Below are 22,221 nucleotides of genomic sequence, written 5' to 3'. Positions count from 1 at the left end.
AGATAGACACCAGCAACAGCCACTGGAGGTACTGTGCTGGGGGTGCATAGGGCCAGTTACTCTCCCCCTGCTAAATAAAGATAATCACCACGTTAAGAGGTGCCTCTTTGCCAAGTTAGCAGGGGTTTCCATTTAAATTCACTGGTGGAGAGAAATTTTCTCTTATATTTCTCCAGGACTCTCTATGAGTGATAAAAAGAAACATATAAGGCAGAATTATTCATTACAGAGTTAGTGACAAGAAAAGGAAAGATTTATATGTCGTATCGATTTGGAGTGAAGTAGCAGAACCTTGCTATCAATACAGTTTACAGACCAGTCAATTATAAAATGAAAGAAGTAATACAAGTCACTTCAAGACTATTACTTAGGCTAAATTCTGTCATCTGCCATGCCATTCTATCAAAGAAGCAAAAATTAAAACTACAGAGTAATTCCATTACTACATGGAATAGTTTAAATTATTTTACTTTCTTTTCAACATTCAGAGTTGCAAAGGAGGTCATCATTCTACACAATGGTATAATTGTTTTGAAGATAATGAGCCTGTTTTTCTTCTGCAGCAATAATATTTTGGAAATACCATTTATGGTTTTAATGGCATCTTCCTTTTGCTCTTCAACAGAGGAAAACATAGGCATTTGGCTGTTAAATGACTGCTACAAATATTTGTAAAATTGGCCTTGGATTGACTGCTTTAATTTTGTTTGCTAATTTTACTTTTTGCAATAGCTGACAGCAATAAGACTAAACTGAACCTATTACTATACAACAAAGTCTATATTCTTCATTATGAGTTGTATTATCTACACTTTATACCATTACAAATAATGAATACAAGATTATTATAGCAGTCCTATCTTTACAGACTGAACATCTAAATGGCCAAATAAGTGCACATTTTCAGTCCTATTGATTTCAGTGGGAGAGGAGCAAGCATGATAAGCACTCAACTGTCCTACTAAGGTCAATGGGGCTTAGAAAATTTGTTTACCTTTTGTGATGCATTGTGGACCCTTCTTTACTTTTTAAATATACATAGTAGCATATTGTTTTTATAAACATAAAGGGATGTTGTGATTGGTAGAAATGTGTCTTCACATATATATCTAGGGATATATGTCTAAACAAAATCATTTTTAATGGGAAACATTCAAAAGAGTAAAAAATAGGTCTTCATGTTCTCTACATTAGTGTATTATAAACATATAGGAACTAGATGTAATATAAAAACAAAGCCTATTTTCTAATTATTGGATGATTTTGTTGTGTGCCTTTTAGTTAAAACAGACATGATGGCGGAAGCATTATTAGTCTTTCCATTTAAAAAAAAAAAAGCAGCTACTGGACAGCCCAATCAGCATCCAGACAGCAGCAAGGTGTGGAAGAAGCATTTAACTTCCCTCAAGCTGCTATAGAGATTTTTATACTAGGCGGTATATAAATTCAATAAATAATAATATGGTGAATATTTGCACAATATAAGTGGAAAATCAGACATCACCAAGACCTGGCAGTGGCTTAAGAATGGCAACTTGAAGAAAGAAACAGAGGGTTTAAAACTGGCTGCAAAAGAACAGGCACTAAGAACAAATGCAATAAGAGCAAAAGTCGAAAAGTCAACAACAAACAGCAAGTGCCGCCTTTGTAAAGAAGCAGATGAAACAGTGGACCACCTAAGCAGCTGTTGTAAAAAGAGCACACAGACTGACTACAAACAAAGGCATGACAAGGTAGCAGGGATGATACACTGGAACATCTGCAAAAAATACAAGCTACCTGTAGCCAAAAATTGGTGGGAACAAAGTTGAAAAAGTGGTAGAAAACGAAGATGCAAAAATATTATGGGACTTCCGACTACAAACAGACAAACATCTGCCACACAATACACCAGATATCACTGTAGTGGAGAAGAAAGAAAAACAAGTCAAAATAATCGACATAGCAATACCAGGGGATAGCAGAATAGAAGAAAAAGAAATAGAAAAAAACAACAAAATACGAAGATCTACAAATTGAAATTGAAAGGCTATGGCAGAAGAAGACTAAAATAATCCCAGTAGTAATTGGCACCCTAGGTGCAATTCCAAAACACCTTGAAGAGCACCTCAACACCATAGGGGCCACAGAAATCACCATCAGCCAACTACAAAAAACAACTTTACTGGGAACAGCCTATATTTTGCAACAATATCTGTAATAATAACAACAATATTGATAATAAAATGCAGCCATCCCAGGTCCTTGGGAAGGACTCAATGTCTGGATAAAACAAACCAGTCAATAGCACCTGTTTGACTGTGTAAACAACAACACTAGAAACCCCCCACAGGAGTTTCTATTGGTACCGATGGAAGCTTCCCTTCTGGGGCTTGTAACGGGTACTCTTAACCCCACCACAAGGGCAAGAAATTGTTGAACTAAATGACAGACAAAACTTCAGAAGTCAAACCACTCAGAACGGGGTAGTTGCAAAATTCAAGACAGTGAATTAAAGATAGTGATGATGTCGTGTACTAGTGATTTAAAATATACACCTGAAGCAGGCAAGCCAATGTGTGGAGTACTGGCCCTATGTGAAAGTTAGGAGGAGGATGTATAAGCAGGAACATTATGAATTCTCATATGCACATTCACAGTTCCAATGTCCTCTCCTTGACATTAACCAGACAGCTTTATCTGGCCGAGTACAAAAATGTGTAAATATCCACTATGGATTCAAGATCATTAACTTTGTTAGCTTATTTTCAAGTGGTAAAAATTACACCAAAACTGCCTCTGAGGCTGTTAAACATCTTCTGGTTCTGCAGCACTTCCATTACTCTAACTTCAAATTTCCACAGACATGCATTAGAAGAAGCTGCACATACAGAATGAACATATGTAGCAGAAGTAAACAGCATATAAGAATTATTACCACTGTACAGTAAAAATACTAATTTGGCATACAGATCAATATTTTCCACAAGATCCGTTTAATCAAGATGATCATTTAACAGAGTAAACAAACATACCTTATCCTTAAGATGAAACTTCCTCTTAAGAAACTCATCACAGTGATAACTTACATAATTATAATTTCTTTCAATTCACTCTGAAGAATGAAAGTGATTTCATTAAAAGTGATGTTTTAATGCTGTGTTGTGAGCCACCCAGAGAACAATTTGTTATGGGGCAGCAAACCAATAAAGTGTAGTAGTAGTATTATTTCCAAATGAAATTTGGAATGGCCACATGTAACACTGTCCAGTAGTTTGTGCAGGTAACAGAGGAAAGCATTACATCCCATAAAATAACCGAATCTAGTTTACCATATTTACAGTAAGTGTAAAAGCAACATGTTCTAACCCTGGACTCATTTTCTTGGATTTAAGTTCCACCAATTTCGACAGAACTCATATGCAAAGAAAAACACTTAATATTGCAACCAGTGTTCCCTCTAAGGTGTGCGCATGTGCACGCACACACACATTTTTTGATGTCTGTTCAGTTAATTTTAGATCCTGCTCAGATTGAAACAGGAAGGACCCACTCTGAATGCACATGTGTGCACACACACAACCTTGATATTGCCACCCAGAATAAAACTCATTCTGCACGCAGATGAAAAAAAATTAGAGGGAACATTGCTTGCAACCTGAACAAAACCAAAGACACAATGCAACCTAGCAACAGTGGCTGACATCCTAACTAACCAAGTGCCAGTGCTGCCTGAGATACAGACTAATGCACTACAATGCAACGACCAAGTCAGGGAATAGAGCCACCTATTTATTTATTATGTTTATATACCACCTCATACAAAGGTCTCAAAGCAGTATATTGTGGTTTATTGCAACCACAAGGATAAGAAAGGAGTAAGATCTCACACACATAGCCCTGCACTGGTTGAAAGCATATATGGGGCAAGAGCGAAACACAGATGGGGAGCAGCTCTACACGCATACACAACACATCTCTATGGTGACCTGCCCCATTTGTCTGCCATTATAAAAGCAGTATATAAATATTCATAGTACCTGGCCCACACACAGCAGAGTTACATGGATGACTAGCCTACAGCACAGGAATCCCATTGGTGTATACCTAGCTTTTATTATCCATATGAATGAGACACCCATACAACTTTTACACACCAACCTGGTAATTTTATTGGGATCACCGACTACTAAAATACCATACCATTTCTGCAGACTGCAGTCCAACACAGAGTTGTTGACATATGCCCTTTGTTTTCAAAGAAGAAGAATAGAGTCCTGCTAACTGAGAAAAGAGGTGTCTTTTAAAGTAGCAGTTCTTTTATGTTTAGCAGGGGGAGAGCAACTGTTCCTTCCTAACTGCAGCACATCCTTTCAGTGGTTGTTTCTGGTGTCTTCAATTATGTAGTCGCAAACTCAGAAGTGCAGGCATTTTCCATGACAGCCCCCATAGCCACACCCACCCTGGCAGTCACGCCCCATGGCCACACTCCTAACTTAGATAAATGCAGTAATTTGGGGGGGTTCAGTTACAAGAATCATGTCAATTTCAGGGAATGTACTAGAATGAATGACAAGGAATGCCCACTGAAATGCACTAGTTCCTTCCAAATGCATTCAGAAATTCAATACATCCCATGGCCATTTGGAAGGAACCAGTGCATTTCAGTGTACGTTCCCCAACATTTGTTTCAGGATCCCTCGACACTAGTTCACCATAGGACTTGCATGCTGAACGTCCCAGCTCCAGTCCCTGGCAGCATCTCCAGGAAGGGCCAGGAAAGACTCCTGCGTGAAACCGCGAAGAGCTACTGCCAATCAGTGTAAAGCAGGGCTGCTCAACTTCAGCCTTTCTGCAGATGTTGGCCTTCAATTTACATAATCCCTGGCTATTGGCCACTGTGTCTGGGGATTATGGGAAACTGTAGTCCAAAAACAGCTGTGGGGGCTAAGTTGCAGGCCTGGTGTAAACAATACTGAGCTAAATGGATCAAGGGTCTGACTCAGTATAAGGCAGCTTCCTATGTTCCTAAGACAGGAATAACGGTAATAAATGGTTGGAATAGCACATTATTTCCATGTAGAAAGCTGAGGGCTCTGCATCCCTGCCAGACCCTGCCCATCCCTGCAGCACTACACCACTGGGTGTCTGCCTTGTGTTTTTTTTGTTTTGTTTTAGATTGTGAGCTCTTGAGACAGGAAACCTATTTCCCTGTTTTGAGAACCTTTATTGAAGAGCTGTATATAAAGTTTGTTGTTGTTGTAGCAGTAAAAACCAGGAGAGCTGGTCTTATGGTAGCGAGCACGTCCCTTTTGCTAAGCAGGGTCTGCCTTGGTTTGCATTTGGATTGATGACTCTATGTGAGTGCTGTAAAATATTTTCCTTAGGGTATGGGACCACAGTTGAGTGGTAGAACATCTGCTTTGTATGCAGAAGGTTCCAAGTTCACTCCCTGGCATCTCTAGGTAGGGCTGGGAGAGACTCCCTATCTGAAACCTTGGAGAGCAGCTGTCAGTCAGTGTAGACAATACTGAGCTAAATGGACCAATAGTCTGACTCAGTATAAGGCAGCTTCCTATGTTCCTTATAATAGTTCCTTAACTCTGTGTTGAGTGGTTTTGATAATTTCCTTGAGAGCTCCTCCTCAAGGATCAAGCAGCCTTGTTCAACTTTTATCAGTATAAAGGAGCAGAGCACATAAGGTCTGAATGCAGATAAAAACATATTAAACTGGTTGCCTACCAACAGCAATAGAAAGCGGCTAGTCTTCATGACTACAGAGAACCCCGGGGCTGCAATTCAAAACCACGAGTCATTGCCAGCCATTTGATTTCCCATTTGGCACTTAACTTTAAAAAGATACCTACTTTTAATCACCTTAAAGACTAACAAATTGATCGTAGCATAAACTTTCCTGGAAATGGACTGTAGTCCATGAACACATATGCTACAATAAATGTGAGGTGTGCAGGTGCCACAAGGCTCTTTTGTTAAGAAGCAAACATGGATACACCCTTTGGAAATCATTTTAAATCAATGAGAAACCCAGGCAATTCATTCACTGGCATAGTTTCCCTTAAATAATGTGATCCAATCAGAAAGTGGCTTATAATGGGGTGGGTAATAAGAGATGCTCCACCAGGTGTCCTTTTGCAGCAAACACTATCTACTTGAAGATTTCTCCAATTAGAATTAGGATTGAGGAAAACTTAATTTCAAAGAGTTCTTGACAATCAAATGTAACAGTTTAATACACTTCAAGTCCTCCATAAAACAGCAAAAAAACCAACAGCCCCAAAACCAATAGCCAAAGCCTAAACACACAATATGAAATGTTTTCAGAGTATATGGAAGAAATCAAATTTGAAAGTTTCCTATATTATTCCCAGGTGAGACCGCTTTCATCAAAAAGAACAGCAAGGTAGTTTTTTCTGCTATAGATTCCAAAAGTTGAAGACTATCTCACAGAAAAGATTTTTTTTCTTTTTAGAACATTAGAATGCACTGCGCTTGAGGTAGAGTCATACAATTCACAATTGGTTCCTAGTGTCCCAGTCAGCAACTGCTTTCATAGGAAGGCCACGCTGACCAGTGGATTCAGGGACTCTCCATTTCACAAAGTGGATCTATTGCCCCTTTCTAATTACTTACATACAAACTGGGTCCCATTGCTACTCTATCACTTGTTCCTTTCTTGACTGAAGGTTGACTGCAGGGAGAAGGGAGCTGTGGGAGCTTACTTGAAGTGGGTCAGATTTGCTGATCCCTAAACTTGTTTGTTTGTTTGGCCTCCATTAGAGAAAGGCAAAGAACTGGTGCCTCCATACCAGCCTCTTATGTATGGGCAGAATGTGACAGGATTATCTACTGTCAGGATCATCTATACATGCCAGATATATCCCAGAGGGATTCCTAACAGTGTGAGGGTAGATGCCTTATATCACTGGAAAAGGATTTTTCATCTGTGTGGGTGTGAGAAAAGGAGAACTCTTCCCTGTCAGCATTTGTGTGCAGCCTTTTTATGTGGAAATCTGAGAGAGTAAGGGTGGTGGGAGTTCCTCCTATTAATATCCATGTGTGGGCTCTCTTTCTTGCAATGAAGGAACAGAATGATTCTCCTGTTAGCATGGAACAGAGTATGAGAAGTCTGGAGGGATGACTGTGTGATTTCCTGGCAGAATATCATCTGGGGGGAGGGGGGGCACAGAAGGATCCTGCATCTATGAAGCATCAGTACTAAATGGAAAGGAAGCAGATTTTTCTGCATCTTTGGAGACAAATCCTCCTTTTTAACATATGCGATTGTTTAAGAGATCCTTGCACTGGGGAAAGGGGAGAAAAATATTGAGTGTCTTCAGCCTTGATAAAGGGTGGCTGGATGTTGCTCAGCATGCATGAATCTGAGAGGCAGCCAGGCAAGACAGTGGGAGGATGTTTTCCTCTTTTAACATTTTGTGCATATGAGATCAGTAGCCAGAGGCTGTCTCCTCCAGCGTGAAGGGGAACCCTACCCGTCAGCACCCTGACAGTCTCCCCCACCCCCACCCCGCGCACTGGGCACTCCGCTACGGCTTGTCACATGAGTTCGTCACTCACTCACCGCCTGTGATCTGTGCAGGGCCAAAGCACAGAGCCAGCTGGAACCACAAGACCACCAGGGAGAGCCTTGACTGGGAACGCTGCTGATGCTGCGGTGGAGAGAGCTGCTGCTGCTCCTGCTTCTCTAAGAACGGATCTCCGCTGTTCGGGTTCATTCCATGATACATCTTTTATCCGCAAAGGGCATCCGGATTGCAATGGTCTGCAAACGGAACAGGGATGCATGCAGCTTTTAGCGCGCCGGCGATTTCCTGCGCACACCTTTCCCCCTTTAGAGAAGGCACTCCGGCTTAATCAGGGGCAAGCGCTTTCTGGCCACCGCCGTGCCAACGAAACCTATCCCAGCAGGTCCCCCCGGTTGCCCAAGCACCACTGGTGTGCTCTCTAGTGGCGGGATGAGAAATATAAATGCATTGCTAAAATCATTGCTCCGCATTATTACTTAATAAAAACGCTCTGTTAAAACACCGGCCATTCTCGGAGTGACGTGCCCTTCCCCCCAAACGCAGCCCTTTCCCAACACACACGCAGAAAAGCCCCGCGCAGAGGCAGAGCTGAACTCTCTCTTCCCTCGCCCCGTAGGCGACAACACATGCCAAGCCGCTCTTTTGCGCCTCCTTCCTCCATGATAAAGTCTCTCACTCATGGCCACCTCAGGTCTCTCTTCAGCGACCCACGGGCAGCGGGCTCTTGCCCACTTGGGGGCGGTTGGAATGCGGTGCGCAATACCCGCGCCCGCGAGCTATTTGCGTTCGGGTGCAGACTGGGGGAGGCTCTGAAGTTCTTCTCCCCTTCCGCAACGCTCGCCAACCTCTGGGGCAAGCATTTCTGTCTGCTAGGCTTTTCCCGCCTCCTCCCCGCCCGAAGTCAGCTGCGCAGTGCGCCCTTACCTGAGAGCTGCCCGCCTGCATGGAACCGCCTTCCTTCCCCCCCCCCAGTCAAGCTCCCAGCTGGGCACGCGACCCGTTCCTGCCACTGCCAACGCCGCACTCCTCTCGGCTGTCAGAGGAGGAGGAGGGCTGAGAGAGAGACACGGCGCGCGCCCCTGGTCGCGCTCATCCTACCTGTCTGCAGGGGCGATGGGGGGAGGGACGAGCAGAACACCCGCGAGGCTCCGGCGCCGGCTGCTCCAGCTGCTGCCAATGAGGAGGCTGAGCGTGCACCTGCTTAGTGCACGAGCCGCCTTCCACGCGGCTCCTGGGGATGATGGGGAGGAAGTCCTCCGTCTTGCACAGAGAGCACGAGTCGCGCTCTGTTTCCCGAGGAAGGATGCGCGCGGCAGGAGCGAACAGAGGTGGCAGCTGCAAAACCATGCTGTGCCCGAAGCAGGGTCGCTTCAGAACGAGGCTGCCACCACCAAGTCCTTCGCGACCGCTGCAAGAGCGGCAGGCATGAGAAGGAGGCGCCTAGCCGCTCTATCCCTCCCCCTTACGCGGGGCGGGGGGGCCCACGCGCCTGTGTGTGTGTGTGTGTGCGCGCCTGTTTGGGAGAAAACGGATGGAATCAGATCGGGTAAATGTCGTGTTTGCCGAGTTGATCAAAACAGGGTACGTGAACCTCCTTTGACAGTAGCAGCCATTTTCCAAAATAGCTGCAGGTGGTGGATGGCATTATTTATTATTATTATTATTATTATCATTATCATTATCATTATCATCATCTATCTTAATTCCTGCAGAAAGAGTAATTCCTGCAGCTAGAGGGGATGCGTGGGGATGTGGCAAGCTCCGCCCCCAGAGGGGGCAACACATGCAAGGGTTGGAGGGAAGAGCACGTACCAGGAGCTGGTTGGGGCAGTGCGCACCAGCAGGCGGTTGGGGTGGCGAGCGAAGCCCTGCCTCCCTGAGGAGGAGGGCGAGAGAACGATGGGTGGTGGGAGGAGGACAGGAGGCGGGCGAAGCTCCGCCACCCCGAGGAGGACGGCGAGGCAGAGGGAGGCAGCAACGGTGGGATGGCCTGGCCCTGCCCCACCCCGGTGAGACGCGGTGGCGGCATGCAGGGGTACGGCTAGGCCCAACTAGAGGCACAGATGTTCTGTGCCCAGGTCCACTACTACATGAGCCAGCTGGGGCAGTCAGTACCATCTGGGGGACAAATGCTGCTCATTGCGATTTTTGACAAGGTCTGCTCCTAGAGATGGAAATGAGGCAATAGCATTGCAGTGCTTTCAGTGTGCTAGTAAAGTGTGCTGTCAAGTCGATTTTGACTTCTGGTTTTCTTTAGCAGAATACAGGAGGTGTCTACCATTGCCTCCTCCCTCACAGTATGAGATGATGCCTTTCAGCATCTTCCCATATTGCTGCTGCCTGATATAGTACCAGTGGGGATTTGAACCGGCAACCTTCTGCTTGTGAGTGAAGCATTTCCCCGCTGCGCCACTTAAGGTGGCTCAAGGTGTGCTAGCCTGTTTTTATTGTCCTGATTATGGGGCCTGCAGTGGCCAAATTTGCATTGGTGTTTTTAAAAGCTTTGAAAAGCTTTAAAAGCACAAAAGCTGCTATAAAATGTTGTTAGTATTGTTGGAGGGATGGAAATTGGCAGGAATGTTCTCCAGAGATTACTCCATGGAGAGAGTACCCTTACCATAAGGGTTCACCCTTTCTTTTGTGCAAAGAATGCAAATTTTACCCTAAGCATTTGGGAGTAGGTGATAATACAGAGAAAGCTGTAAGTGCTGCAATGCTATGCCCTACATCCCATCTTTAGGGGTGTAAAGGTAAAGTTGTGCCATCAAGTCGGTATAGACTCCTGGCGACCACAGAGCCCTGTGGTTTTATTGGGTAGAATACAGGAGGGGTTTACCATTGCCTCCTCCCGCACAGTAAGAGATTATTCCTTTCAGCATCTCTCTATATCACCACTGCCCGATATAGGTGTTTCCCATAGTTTGGGAAACATACCAACAGTGATTCAAACCAGCAACCTCTTGCTCCCTGGACCTAAAACCACAGCCTTTTTCGCCTAGCCTTTAGTGATTTTTAAATTGTTTTAACCTGTTATAATTTTTATTTTTAATGGGTTATTTATTTTGTTTTTAAACCATTTTAAATTTTATATATATATATATAACACATTTTAACACTGCTCCATATGCTAGACCCTGGGCAGTTCACAATCATCACAATGTGAATTCAATGTATGAACCACCTAGAGCCATCTTTGGTAGAATACAGGAGGGTTTTACGATTGCCATCTCCCATGCAGTATGAGATTATGCCTTTCAGCATCTTCCTATATCGCTGCTGCCCAATATAGGTGTTTCCCATAGTCTGGAAACATACCAGCAGTAATTCGAACCAGCAACTTCTTGCTCCCTAGGCAAGTTAATTCCTTGCTGTGTTATTAAGTGGCAGATTAGATATAGAGGCTTACATATGTAAAGTGTGCCGTCGACTCCTGGCGACCACAGAGCTCTGTGGAGGGGTTTACCATTGCCTCCTCCCACGCAGTAGAAGGTGATGCATTTCAGCATCTTCCTATATTGCTGCTGCCCGATATAGGTACCAGCGGGTATTCGAACCAGCAACCTCATGCTTGCTAGGCAAGTCATTTCCTTCTATGCCATTAGGCGGCTGGCTTACTGGAGAAGGCCACTAGAAGTGCTATTTCCATTCTTTCACAATGCAGGTAAACTCATCTTATGACGTGACTGTAGAAAGTGCACAGCTGGGTTGGGACATACTTTTTCCAAAAATACTCAGATTTAAAGATCTTTTTAAAATGCTTGTATGGCTGCATTAAAAAAAACCCAGTAAAATATCATGAATGCCACTTCTGGTGATCAGTTTGTACAGTTTTTGTAAACAGTCTTCCAAGACACCATCTCAGACTCGGGCACATGGTGGGTGGAGGTTAATTTGCAATGAGCAGAGTCTATAGGAATTTGGTCCAAATGCAGTATTTTGGCAGCTGATAACCCACTGATGGAGCCAATCCTACTTTTACTGCTACTACTGTTATTTATATACTGCTTTTCAACAACAAGAAGTTTTCTATATTATTACTAGTGTTATAATTAATCATATCATTCCTTGTCCCCTAAGGGGGTCACAGTCTAAAAATCAAGCAACACAAAGGCAGATGCCAGCAACAGCCCCTGAAGACACCCTGTGCTGGGCTGAATAATCCCAGTTGCTATTTCCCTGCTTAATATAAAGAGAATTACCACTTTGAAAGGTGCCTCTTTGCCCAGTTAGCAGAGCATATTGATAGTAGGCGTTGACTGCATATTAATAATAGGTTAATAATAGTTCATTTGGTTTTCAAGTATTTGTTTTATTAAATTTGTTGATTTCTTTACAGTTTCAGGTTTGGAATGAAATGTGTGGTTTTAACAAGTATTTAATGTTCTCAAATGAACATGGAACCATGGCAAAGAAAATCAAGTTCATTGATTGTATAATAGATCAGCAATGCAATCTAATTATGTGGACTAAGTGTGCAATTTGCCAGTATAAAAGGATCAGAACACTTCATAGCTCAGCAAGAGCAGAATACAGTGACCTGACGGATGGTCCAGGTTAAGCATGCATTACTCAATGCATGTTGAAGTACTCCAGACTTCGTGCTTTCCCATTTGGGAGAAACTTGAGCAGACTTAATTCTGGTCCCAGAATTGAGGCAAAGTTAACATTACATTCTTCCTTGCAGCATAAATTGTGTAGATCTCTCATAAAAAGTCACTCATGAAACCAGAACAGGGAACAATTCCCTTCAACTGGGCCAAGATGCACCTTTCAAAGTGGTGGTTTTCATATACTTAGCAGGAGGAGAGCAACTGTCCCTATTCATCACAGCATAGCATCTTTTTCAGTGGTTAACATGTCCCTTGTGTCTCTTCCCCCCCCCCCGCCCCCCTTTGGGACAAGGAAGAACTATCTTATTTTGCTATGTTATCCATTTTGAGAACTTTTGTTGTTGAAAAGTGATATATGAATATTCTAAATCAGGGCTGCATAAATTCAGCCCTCCAGCTATTGCTGGACTACAGCTCCCATTATCCCCAGCCACAGTAGCCAATAGAGATGATGGGAGTTGTAATCCAACAAGTGTCAGCTCAATGTGTGGCAGCTGGGAAAAAGGCCAATTCCATGCTTGGAATCGTTAGGGAAAGAGTTGAAAATAAAATTGCTAATATAATGCTTTTATACAAATCTCTGGTATGGCTACATTTGGAGTACTGTGTACAGTTCTGGCCACCATACCTCAAAAAGGACATTATAGAACTGGAGAAGGTGCAGAAGAGGGCAACCAAGATGATCTGGGACCTAGAGCACCTTCCTTATGAGGCAAGGCTTGGGGCTTTATAGTTTAGAAAAAAGACGAATGAGGGGCAACATGGCAGAGGTCTATAAAATTATGTATGGTATGGAGAGAAATACATTTTTCTCCCTCTCTCATAACACTAGAACCAGGGGTCATTCCATGATTGCCAAGAAATTTAGGACTGACAAAAAGAAGTTCTTTTTCATACAACACATAATTGACCTATGGAATTATCTGCCACAAGATGTGGTGACAGCCAACAGCCTGGATGGCTTCATGACAAGTCTACCAATGGCTACTAGTCTGAGGGCTATAGGCCACCTGCAGCCCAAGAGGCAAGATGCCTCTAAATACTAGTTGCAGGGGAGCAACAGCAGGAGAAAGGGCATGCCTTTAGCTCTTGCCTGTGAACTTCCCAGAGGCACATGCTTGGTGACTGTGTAACACAGGGCCTTGGGCCTGATCCAGCAGGGCTGTTGTAGGGTATCATCTAACAGCTGGAGATGGCTGCAGCTGGAGTGTGAATGATGCGATAGAGACATCTTCCAAGGAAGACTCTCCTATGAAACCAACCAAGCATCTTTGCTCCAAGCAGGCAGCTGCAGCCAAGGATGGGCAAGAGCAACCTCAGGAGAAGGGGACAAGGAAAGGGTGGGAGACAGCATCAAGAGGAGACAAGAAGATATGAATTCTGATGAAAGGCACTTTGGAACTGCAATCTACTGTCTTTCTGGAGATCCACCTACGACTTGATACGAAGTATTTGTACAAATTTGTATTTGTTGTCTTTGGTAGAATACAGGAGGGGTTTATCACTGCCATCTCCCTCACAGAATGAGATGATGCCTTTTAGCATCTTTCTATATCACTGCTGCCCGGTATAGGTGTTTCCCACAATCTGGGAAACATACCAGTGAGGATTTGAACTGGCAACTCTGGCTTGCTAGTCAAGTGATTTCCCCACTGCGCCATTAGGTGGCTGCATAAATCAAACACATTCACTGCCCTCCTTCTGTATGCAGAAGAAAGGGGAGGGTATGCATTACCTAATGGCTTTCCAGTGCTTTTTGTCATAGTGGGACATCATGGTTAGCTTACCATAGGCAACTGGCCCTATGAAGAGTTAGGGGGAAACCTGCAAAGATATTTTATAATGTTTCTTTTTCTTCAGTTGGCTCAAACTGAAATTAGAGTTCTATCTTGGTGGTTTTGGCTTGATCACATATTTATCTTAATAGGCTTTACTGCACTTGTAAGCTACCTCGAGCTAATGGGTAAGGTAGGGCAGGATAAAAATGAATGAATGAATAAAACTGTGCTTTTAGTGCTGGCATCTCTCTCTGATGGAAGATAATGGGACAATTCAGACGATGTCAGCCAGACCATTTAGTGTATGGGGGACAAGTGTGAGCATGCATGTCTCCACCTCCGACCACACACAACCATCCAGCATGCCATCATCTAATCAAACAGGGAGCAGTTGTTCCAAAATTCTCCCACTCGCATGCAATTAGGTAATAGCATGCTTGGGGGAGATGTGCAAACCCGTGTTGCTCCCCAATGCCAGTCAGCGTATTGTCTAAACTGGTCCAATATCATTTGGATAATAAGTGTGTATTCTGCTTCTTCTATCTTGCCAAATGCATTGAATGAAAAATAGATGGTGCATTCTGTTCTAATCAGTTAATCATTATCACATAAGAGACAAGGATATAACCATAACTGAGATTCACCAACAACATGCATAAAAATCAAGTTATTGTTACAGTTTTACCAATTACTGCTAATTAAGCTTTATCAGAAATGCCTCCAGCAGAGGAAGAACTCTGATTGAACCCGTTCCTCCCTTTGGGTACTGTGTCTTATATAAATAACTATTTGACTCTTAAAAGCTGTTTTTAAATATGTTGATGCCATAACTTTAGTAATTTTTAAAAGACATATGCAAATATGAGAAGCTTCCTGAATCCCCTGGTTCATCTGGCCCAGCACTGACATGTCTGGGCTGAATGAGAAGCTATGTGGACAATCTGTGATTGGATCACCCCATATAACATGTTTTCTTCTAAAAGCAACCTAAATTTGTAGTACAGAGGGCTTAATCCTCCCCACCACCCATGAAGTTGCTTTTAGCCAAAGAGGGAAAACATACCAGCACAACAGAGAGCCTCTTTCCCCTCTCTCTGTGACTAATGAGCCCCTGGTGGTGCAGTGGTAAAACTGCCGTCCTGTAACCAGAAGGTTACAAGTTCAACCCTGACCAGGGGCTCAAGGTTGACTCAGCCTTCCATCCTTCCGAGGTCGGTAAAATGAGTACCCAGAATGTTGGGGGCAATATGCTAAATCATTGTAAACCGCTTAGAGAGCTCTGGCTATAGAGCGGTATATAAATGTAAGTGCTATTGCTATTGCTAATATCTCTGACAGCTTTTAAAAGGCATTTGGAAACCCACCTCTTCACCCAAGCTTTTTCAGCTTTTTAAATTTTTAGGTTTTAATCTGTGGTTGATATTTAAATTGTTAAATTGTTTTAAGTTTTTGTATATGTTTTAACTTGTGTTATGCTATTGTTAACGGCCCAGAGATGAAAGTTTGGGGTGGTGTACAAACTTGATAAATAAACAACAGCTAAGGGGCAATTTGTATCAAGGCTGAGCCTTGCTCCCTCTGTACTACAAATTTAGAAGAAGTTGCCCTTAGAAGAATGAGCCCAGACAAGCCGGGGTATTCATAGGGGCATCAGCAGAGTGACAGGGGGCTCATCAGCTTTTCGGGACCAGTCTGTCCCTTGCAAGGAGCACTTCTCATCCTGTTTTCCCTCTAATTTTTATCATCACTGAGTGGAAAGAATTTTATTCTGAGTGGCAGTATCAAGGCAGTATGTGTACATAACACTCTCTCTCACTCTCTCACTCTCACTGTCACACACAGAGAATTTTTTTTTTTAATCTCCTCCAGGCCCCCACTTCGACAGGTTTTAATTATTATTTTAAAAAGCCACGGTAGCAGAAGCTGCGGGGAGGGGTGTGTGAGAGGAAAGTTCCCCCTTTTGCCCCCTAAAGATTGCCGCTGCCAGCAATGGGATGGGGTGTGGTGGCTGGCTGGTGGGGGGGGGCAAGGAGGGGAAAGTGCACCCTTCTTAAATATCTGAGAGCCCGCTGCTGTGCAGTGTGGTGGGATGGGGGCCAGTGAGTGCCTTCCACCTCCACTCCTCTCAAGTGAATGTAAGGGCTCTGCTGTCTGCAGCCCGTTTCCGGCTTTCCTTCAAGGCAAAGCCCACTGTGCCCAGCCAGGGAGGGAGCGGGGAGGCGGCAGCCCAGCTAGGGAGAGTGAGAAATGGAGCAATGCTTCCCAGCCAGGGAGAGGGGAAAACGGCGTGCCAGGCAGTTGGGCGGCAGCAACTGGCACAGCAGAAACTGCTGTGTGGGGGCCTGGGGTTTTTTTTTTTTTTTGCAAGTGTGCACCTTAGAGGGAACAGTGTTCTCATCACACTTCCTGCAAAGCTTGCAAGAAGCACAAAGAAAGAAGAGGGGTGCTGGTAACCTTCCCTCCTACCTGTCCCCCACTAGGGATGTGCGAGCCACCCATTTGGCCAGTTCAGTTCTAATCTGGATTAGCTTCGAACCGACCTGGTCCAATCTTGGGTCTGGCTGAACCAGTTTGCAGGCCGGTTTGTGGGGGTATACTTGTAAAGGGGAATCTTTGCCGGATTCCTATAGTAAAGCGGTGAGAGGGGAAGAAAGGGTATTTTTGACTTTTAAATTTTAAGTGGCAGGAACAGCAGAGGGGGCGGAGACATCAGCGGCAGCAGCATTCCTCCAGCCCCCCGCCGGCCTCCCAAAGAGCAGCCCGGGCCTGCTGTGGCCCAGTTTGGGCCTCTGCACATGTGCAGAGCTCACAAAAGTGGCCTCCGTGTGAGAACAGAGGCCCAAAGCGGGCTGCAGCTGGCCCAGGCTGCTCTTTGGGAGGCTGGCGGGGGGGATGGAGGAGCTACTACCGCCACTGGTGTCTCCACCATGGCCACCTCCATCATCCCTGCTGCCTCAAAATTAACGTTTAAAAGTAGCATTTCTCTCCTCCAGCCATATTTCTATGGGGAATACCCTTTACTTGTAAAGGGGAATCCTCACCAGATTCCCCTTTACAAGTATATCTCCAAACTGGTTCTTAGAACTGGGGCCGGTCTGGTTCAAACTTGAACTGGCAAGCCCCTTTGAGGGACCGAGCCGATTTGAACTCGAACCACCTGAATCAGGCTGATTTGATTCAAACCACAGTTCTAATCGAGCCAGCTCGCACATCCCTATCCCCCACATCACTTTCAAAGCTCGCAAAGGTCAATTCTGAAAGGGGGCTGGTCCACACCAAGTGCGTGGGGCAAGGCAGAATTTGGCTCCTCACCTCAGGTGCCACAACACCTTGGGCCGCCTCTGTTCAGGGGAGACAATTAGCATGGGGAAATCAGCACAGGGAGACAGGGTTATATTCCTTCTGCCTTAGAGTTCTGATCCAAATGGGAATGGGGGCTGCAGTTATTTTTAGAAGAATAGGGAGATTCAGTCACAGTTCTCCAAAGTAACTTCTAGTTTGGTCTTTTGACAGGGAGTGGCTCTCTTGGATGGAGGCCTTCCCCAGTCATCCTCTATGAGTTCCAGTTTGTTTATTTAAAATATTTATACCCCGCCCCCCCGGTACACCACTGCTCATGGCGGCTCACAATAATTAAATAGATACAATATACAATAAAAGTAATAAAATTAACCATATTAAGTAAATGTTAAAAACCACAATCAGTATTAAATGTCACATTAAAAGTTATTTTAAAAGCTAAAAATTGAGAATTATAAAAACTAAAAACCAAAGAACCTACCAGATATAACCAAAGATGGAGCATTAAAAAGACTCTAAAAATATGTGTTTTTAGTTGTTCTTTAAAAACACTGAGGGAGGGAGCATGGTGAAGCTCTTCAGGGAAGGCGTTCTAGAGCCGAGTGGCCACAACCAAAAAGGCCCTGTCTCTAGTCCCCACCAACCAGATCTCTGTTAGTGGCGGGGCTATGAGCAGGGCCTGAGACAATGAGCGGAGGGCCCTGGCAGGTTTATATGGGTGAATGTGGTTCAACAGGTACCTTGGCCCCAAGCCACGTAGAGCTTTCTCAGTTCTCACTCAGGTGGTCAAGTCTGGGCTGTATCATCATGCAGAATGCAATGATTACATGGCTGAATGCTCTTACTGTTTCATACAAACAAACTCCCTTCTCAAAGAAAAACAGCAGTCTGGAAGAAAGGTTCTATCATGTTCTGCACCACTGAGCTATGATCCCTGTGATGAAATTAGACTGGAGTGTAAATAGTTGTCCAGATATGAAGGGTTTAAAGCCCAGTAGCTGAGTCCGGGAAGCCAGTGGTGGCCGGTGAGGGTGGCGATGGGGAGGCAGCCTTAACATTAAATTAGAACATGTTTTCCAGTAGTACCACCGGCACCTGCAAGCTGCTCCAAGCACCAGTGCTCCGCCTGGTATCCCATGCTGCAGCACCACAGCTCCAACACTCACTTGATCTCTGCACATGCATGGAGGCCATTTGTGTGGTGAGCAACACCATGCTGACCATGCAAATTGCCTCCGCATATGCACAGAGACCAGGTGAGTGCTGGAGCTGTGGCACCGCTGCACAGGATGCCAGGGCGCTTTCCAGATGGTGAGCTTTATACCGGCAGGAAGTGGTGTAAGCTGCAATGACTTGTGGTGCTGTATTCAAACCACAGTCAAAATCATGTTAATGGTCTGTGGTAAGCTGGCAGCCGTTCATACACTGCCATCCATGGCAACGTGTCTTCTCAGGAGGGATTGTTCATATATTCTGTTTAAAATGTGTTCTCTGCTCCCTCCTCCTGCCCCATTTTGGCCAATAGGGTTGCAGAGGGGGATGACGTGACGAGGTTTTTAATTTTTTTTTAAAAAAATTCTCTAGGCAAAACCACCACCAGGGGGAACACCATGGTGCAAACTACAATTCCTTGATTGCCTCTCTATATTAAGGAAATAGGAAGGGTATTGTGCCGTTGTGCAAGAACCAGAGCAAAAAAATAAAATAAAAATGCATATCCGGAAAGGGGCTTTAGATATCAGTAAATCATTGACCTGTGGAATGAGCCCTCTATATCACATTGAGAACAGTTTGCAGGCTTGCTGGTAAATGATTCATTTCACTAGGCTTCCTTGCAGTAAACAAGGTGGGGGAGGAAGTCCGTTGCCTTGCAGTAAACAAATGGGATTGCACAGAAGTAAATGATTTAGTTTGATAGGCTTCCTCTTCAGCAAAAGTGAAAGAGAAAGAGTGAAGCCTGGATTCAGAACAGGGGCGTAGCAAGGTTGGAGTGGGTCCAGAGACAGGATTTTAAAATGCCCCCCCCCCACTGAAGCTCAGCTCATGAAGTAAAGAAATCTTAAATGAGGCTGAATGGTGGTAACAAAAGGCATAGTAAAATTGTGTGTGTGTATAACACCTATGTGCCACAATAGAACATCATCCTAAATTATTTTTAAAAGGTTTTATAAATTGTGGACAATGCAAGTCATTTAATGGTACTAGAGAAAGACATGCTGTTCTGGTAGCTCCAGGTCTTAGCACTAACATCAATTTTGGAGGATGAACACAGCTGAAGGAAGTCCGGGCTGGTGTGCAGCTGGGGGAGTCAGTCATGTGACTTGCCTTGGGGGGGGCAAGGCAATGGGCCCACAGACAACTGTCTTCCCTGCCGCACTAGTATGAGTCTCTGGCCAAAGTAGCAAATCAAAAGGGGATTGCAGAAGAACCCCAGTGAGTGGCGGGGGGGAATAATACGCAGAAAGGGGCTTTACATATCAACACCTCCTCAACCTGAGGAATGAGACCACCACACTGCACTAGAACAGGGAAACAGCCCTCCAAAAAATAAATGTGATCAAAAACAAAAGCAGATAGCAAATCAAAATCAGTTTGCACCATTGGGCAAGAACCTGAGTGGCGGGGGGATTATGAAGGAAAAGGGGCTCTAGAAATCAACAAATCATCATGCTGCGATTTGAACCATCCATACTACACTACCCTGCAACGCACAAATGACAGGGCAAGCCTCCTACAACGTGAAAATCAAAATACAGCTTTCTTTTTGGTGTCGCACATGACGTTAAGGGCTGTAATGCAGTGATAAAACCTGAAAGAAGGCATTGGAAATGTGAATGGCACCTTGCCAACCGTGCAGGGACTGCGATATTGAAACACAGGTAGTTTGGAACCACACTTAAGCGACACGTCATGACACTGTGGTAGCATGCAATATGGAAAGCACCCAGGCAGAGTGCTGGTGCTCATGGCAACATGCAAGTGCCAGTGGTACCACTAGTAAGCAATTTAATTTAATTTAAATGCACCTCTGGCCAGCGCCACCATCACTGGCTGCCATCGCAGGAAGCCCTTGGTGGAGGGGAGGGAAATGGAGGACAGTTAGAAATCAGTTGGAGAAGTGTCAGTTGGAGCTGAAGCTCCACTCCTGAGAGTTGTGTCATCTGAACTCACCCACCTCCAGTTCCTGACCCCAGTTACCCACTTCCACCTTAGATTTTACCAACCTTGTCAAGAGTTTACCAACTTCATCTTACAATGTCCTGGTTTTAAGTGCACACAGAAAGTTGACAAAATCCAAGGTGGAAGTTCAAGAATTGGAGGTGGGCAGTTTCATGACACATCTGTTGGGGGTGTGCTCTTCTCTGGAACCTCCAGTTCCTCTCATACCTACTTTGCAAGTATTTACAAGTGGTCATGCAAACTCACCTATAGCCAATCAGTCAGTTGTTGAGGTTCAGTGAAGAATTGGTCATAGTGGGGAGGAGAGCTGGTTTTGTGATAGCAAGCATGAAGTGTTCCCTTTGTTAAGCAAGGTCTACCCTGGTTTGCATTTGAATGGGAGACTGTATGCGTGAGCACTGTAAGAGATTCCCCTTAGGGGATGGGGCCGCTCTGAGAAGCACATACCCATGCTGCATGCATGTGAGGGACTCCAAGGATCAGGGCAGGAAAAACAGGAGGATCAGGCCGTAGCCCGAAGCAGGGATCGCCTGCCTGTTGCTCCTAGCGCTGGCCCCCACAGGAAAATGATGAGCCAGAGCTGGTTGCCAGCTTGTGCTCGTGGGGACTTGGAAGCATCTTGCAAGAGCTTGGGGAAGTTTCATGAGATTTCGGCCCAAGATCTCATGAGGATTGCTCAGAGAGCCAGGACTTATATAAATGATTGCAGACCAATGATGAGGGGCCAGTTCTTGAGGAGGGTTCAAACTGGCAAGAGCCCTGAGACTCAGAGTAAGGCCTGGGGCAGCACCTCCCTAAGGGACTTGTGAGGGAAACAAGCCCTTTCCCCAGGAGGGAGCGCCTGCCTTCAAAGAGCTCTGTGGCCCATCTGGACTTCCCCAAACCCCGAACGTGAGCCATGACCCCAAGGGGAGGTGTGACAACACAGAAGGTTCCAGGTTCCCTCCCTGGCATCTCCAAGACAGGGTGGAGAGAAACTCCTGCCTGCAACTTTGGAGAAGCTGCTGCCAGTCTGTGTAGACAATACTTAGATAGGTGGTTCGACTTGGTAGAAGGCAGCTCCTATGTAATTCATGGCTAAAATGAAGAGGCTGTCTTGTTCTAGAAGCCTGATCCTTTAACCTGACATAGTTGTAGTGGCCGTGCTACTGTTAATCTACTGTTAATCCTAGAATAATGAATGAGAGATCTTTTAATTTAACTGGTTAAAAAATGTATAGTTCAGAACTTACCTCTTCCTTGAAGTCTTCAGCTTAACTCCTCATCTCCAACTGAAACAAAGCACAAGTCAATGTAATTGAATCTGCTCACATTAATCTGCTACTACCCTTTTGTTTCCCCTCCTTGCATGGCAAAATTTCCCTTTCTGTCAGCAACATTTAGATGGCAAGGTCCTTGGAGTAGTATTTTGCATAAGTTACTAAGCAAAGCACTGAGTACACAGAATAAATAAATAAGTAAACACAATCTTACCTAGATAAGTGAAAGAAGATTTCTCTTCAGAAAGGTGAGCTATTTCCTGCCACAATGTTCATGGTACAATGAACAACAGGGTCTCATTTTTACTCATTTCAAGCAGTGCATTACATCTAAGAATAGTTTTCCAATACCTACTTCTTATATTGTCCCAAAGGAAGAAAAACAGCTACCTTGAACAATAATTAAGTTCTTTGGCATTCTATATTGACTTATAACACCAATCTGAACAAGAAAGCTATCAGCAAAATGTATGAGTCTGTGATTAAGGCTTCCGGGGCAAGGCAGAAGTCATAAGGGATATTATATTTCAGATGATATAAATTAGGGTAC

General features: G+C 44.6%; 2 protein-coding genes across 6 annotated transcripts in view; one reads left to right on the top strand and one right to left on the bottom strand.

The window, feature by feature from the left end:
• The window catches only part of SUSD4 (sushi domain containing 4), a 175,695-nt gene extending 166,914 nt beyond the window's left edge, over window positions 1-8,781 (bottom strand). For 2 of the 5 annotated variants that reach the window (XM_053308301.1, XM_053308343.1), the window contains exons 1-2: window positions 8,469-8,636; window positions 7,580-7,780 (exon numbers count right to left, since the gene is read on the bottom strand). In XM_053308301.1, the coding sequence (XP_053164276.1) occupies window positions 7,580-7,745 (166 nt within the window). In that variant the 5' untranslated portion in view covers window positions 7,746-7,780; window positions 8,469-8,636. The other 3 variants (XM_053308305.1, XM_053308314.1, XM_053308332.1) reach the window with 3 other exon arrangements.
• The window catches only part of LOC128339418 (uncharacterized), a 34,093-nt gene continuing 20,466 nt past the window's right edge, over window positions 8,595-22,221 (top strand). The window contains exon 1 of the mRNA XM_053283313.1: window positions 8,595-9,125. Within this exon, the coding sequence (XP_053139288.1) occupies window positions 8,658-9,125 (468 nt within the window). The 5' untranslated portion in view covers window positions 8,595-8,657. The remainder of the gene's footprint in view (window positions 9,126-22,221) is intronic.

Source organism: Hemicordylus capensis, chromosome 1 (genome assembly GCF_027244095.1).
Source record: "Hemicordylus capensis ecotype Gifberg chromosome 1, rHemCap1.1.pri, whole genome shotgun sequence".
Taxonomy (NCBI): domain Eukaryota; kingdom Metazoa; phylum Chordata; class Lepidosauria; order Squamata; family Cordylidae; genus Hemicordylus; species Hemicordylus capensis.
The sequence above is the reverse complement of the archived record's forward strand: the minus strand, read 5'-3'. Positions and strand labels throughout refer to the sequence as shown.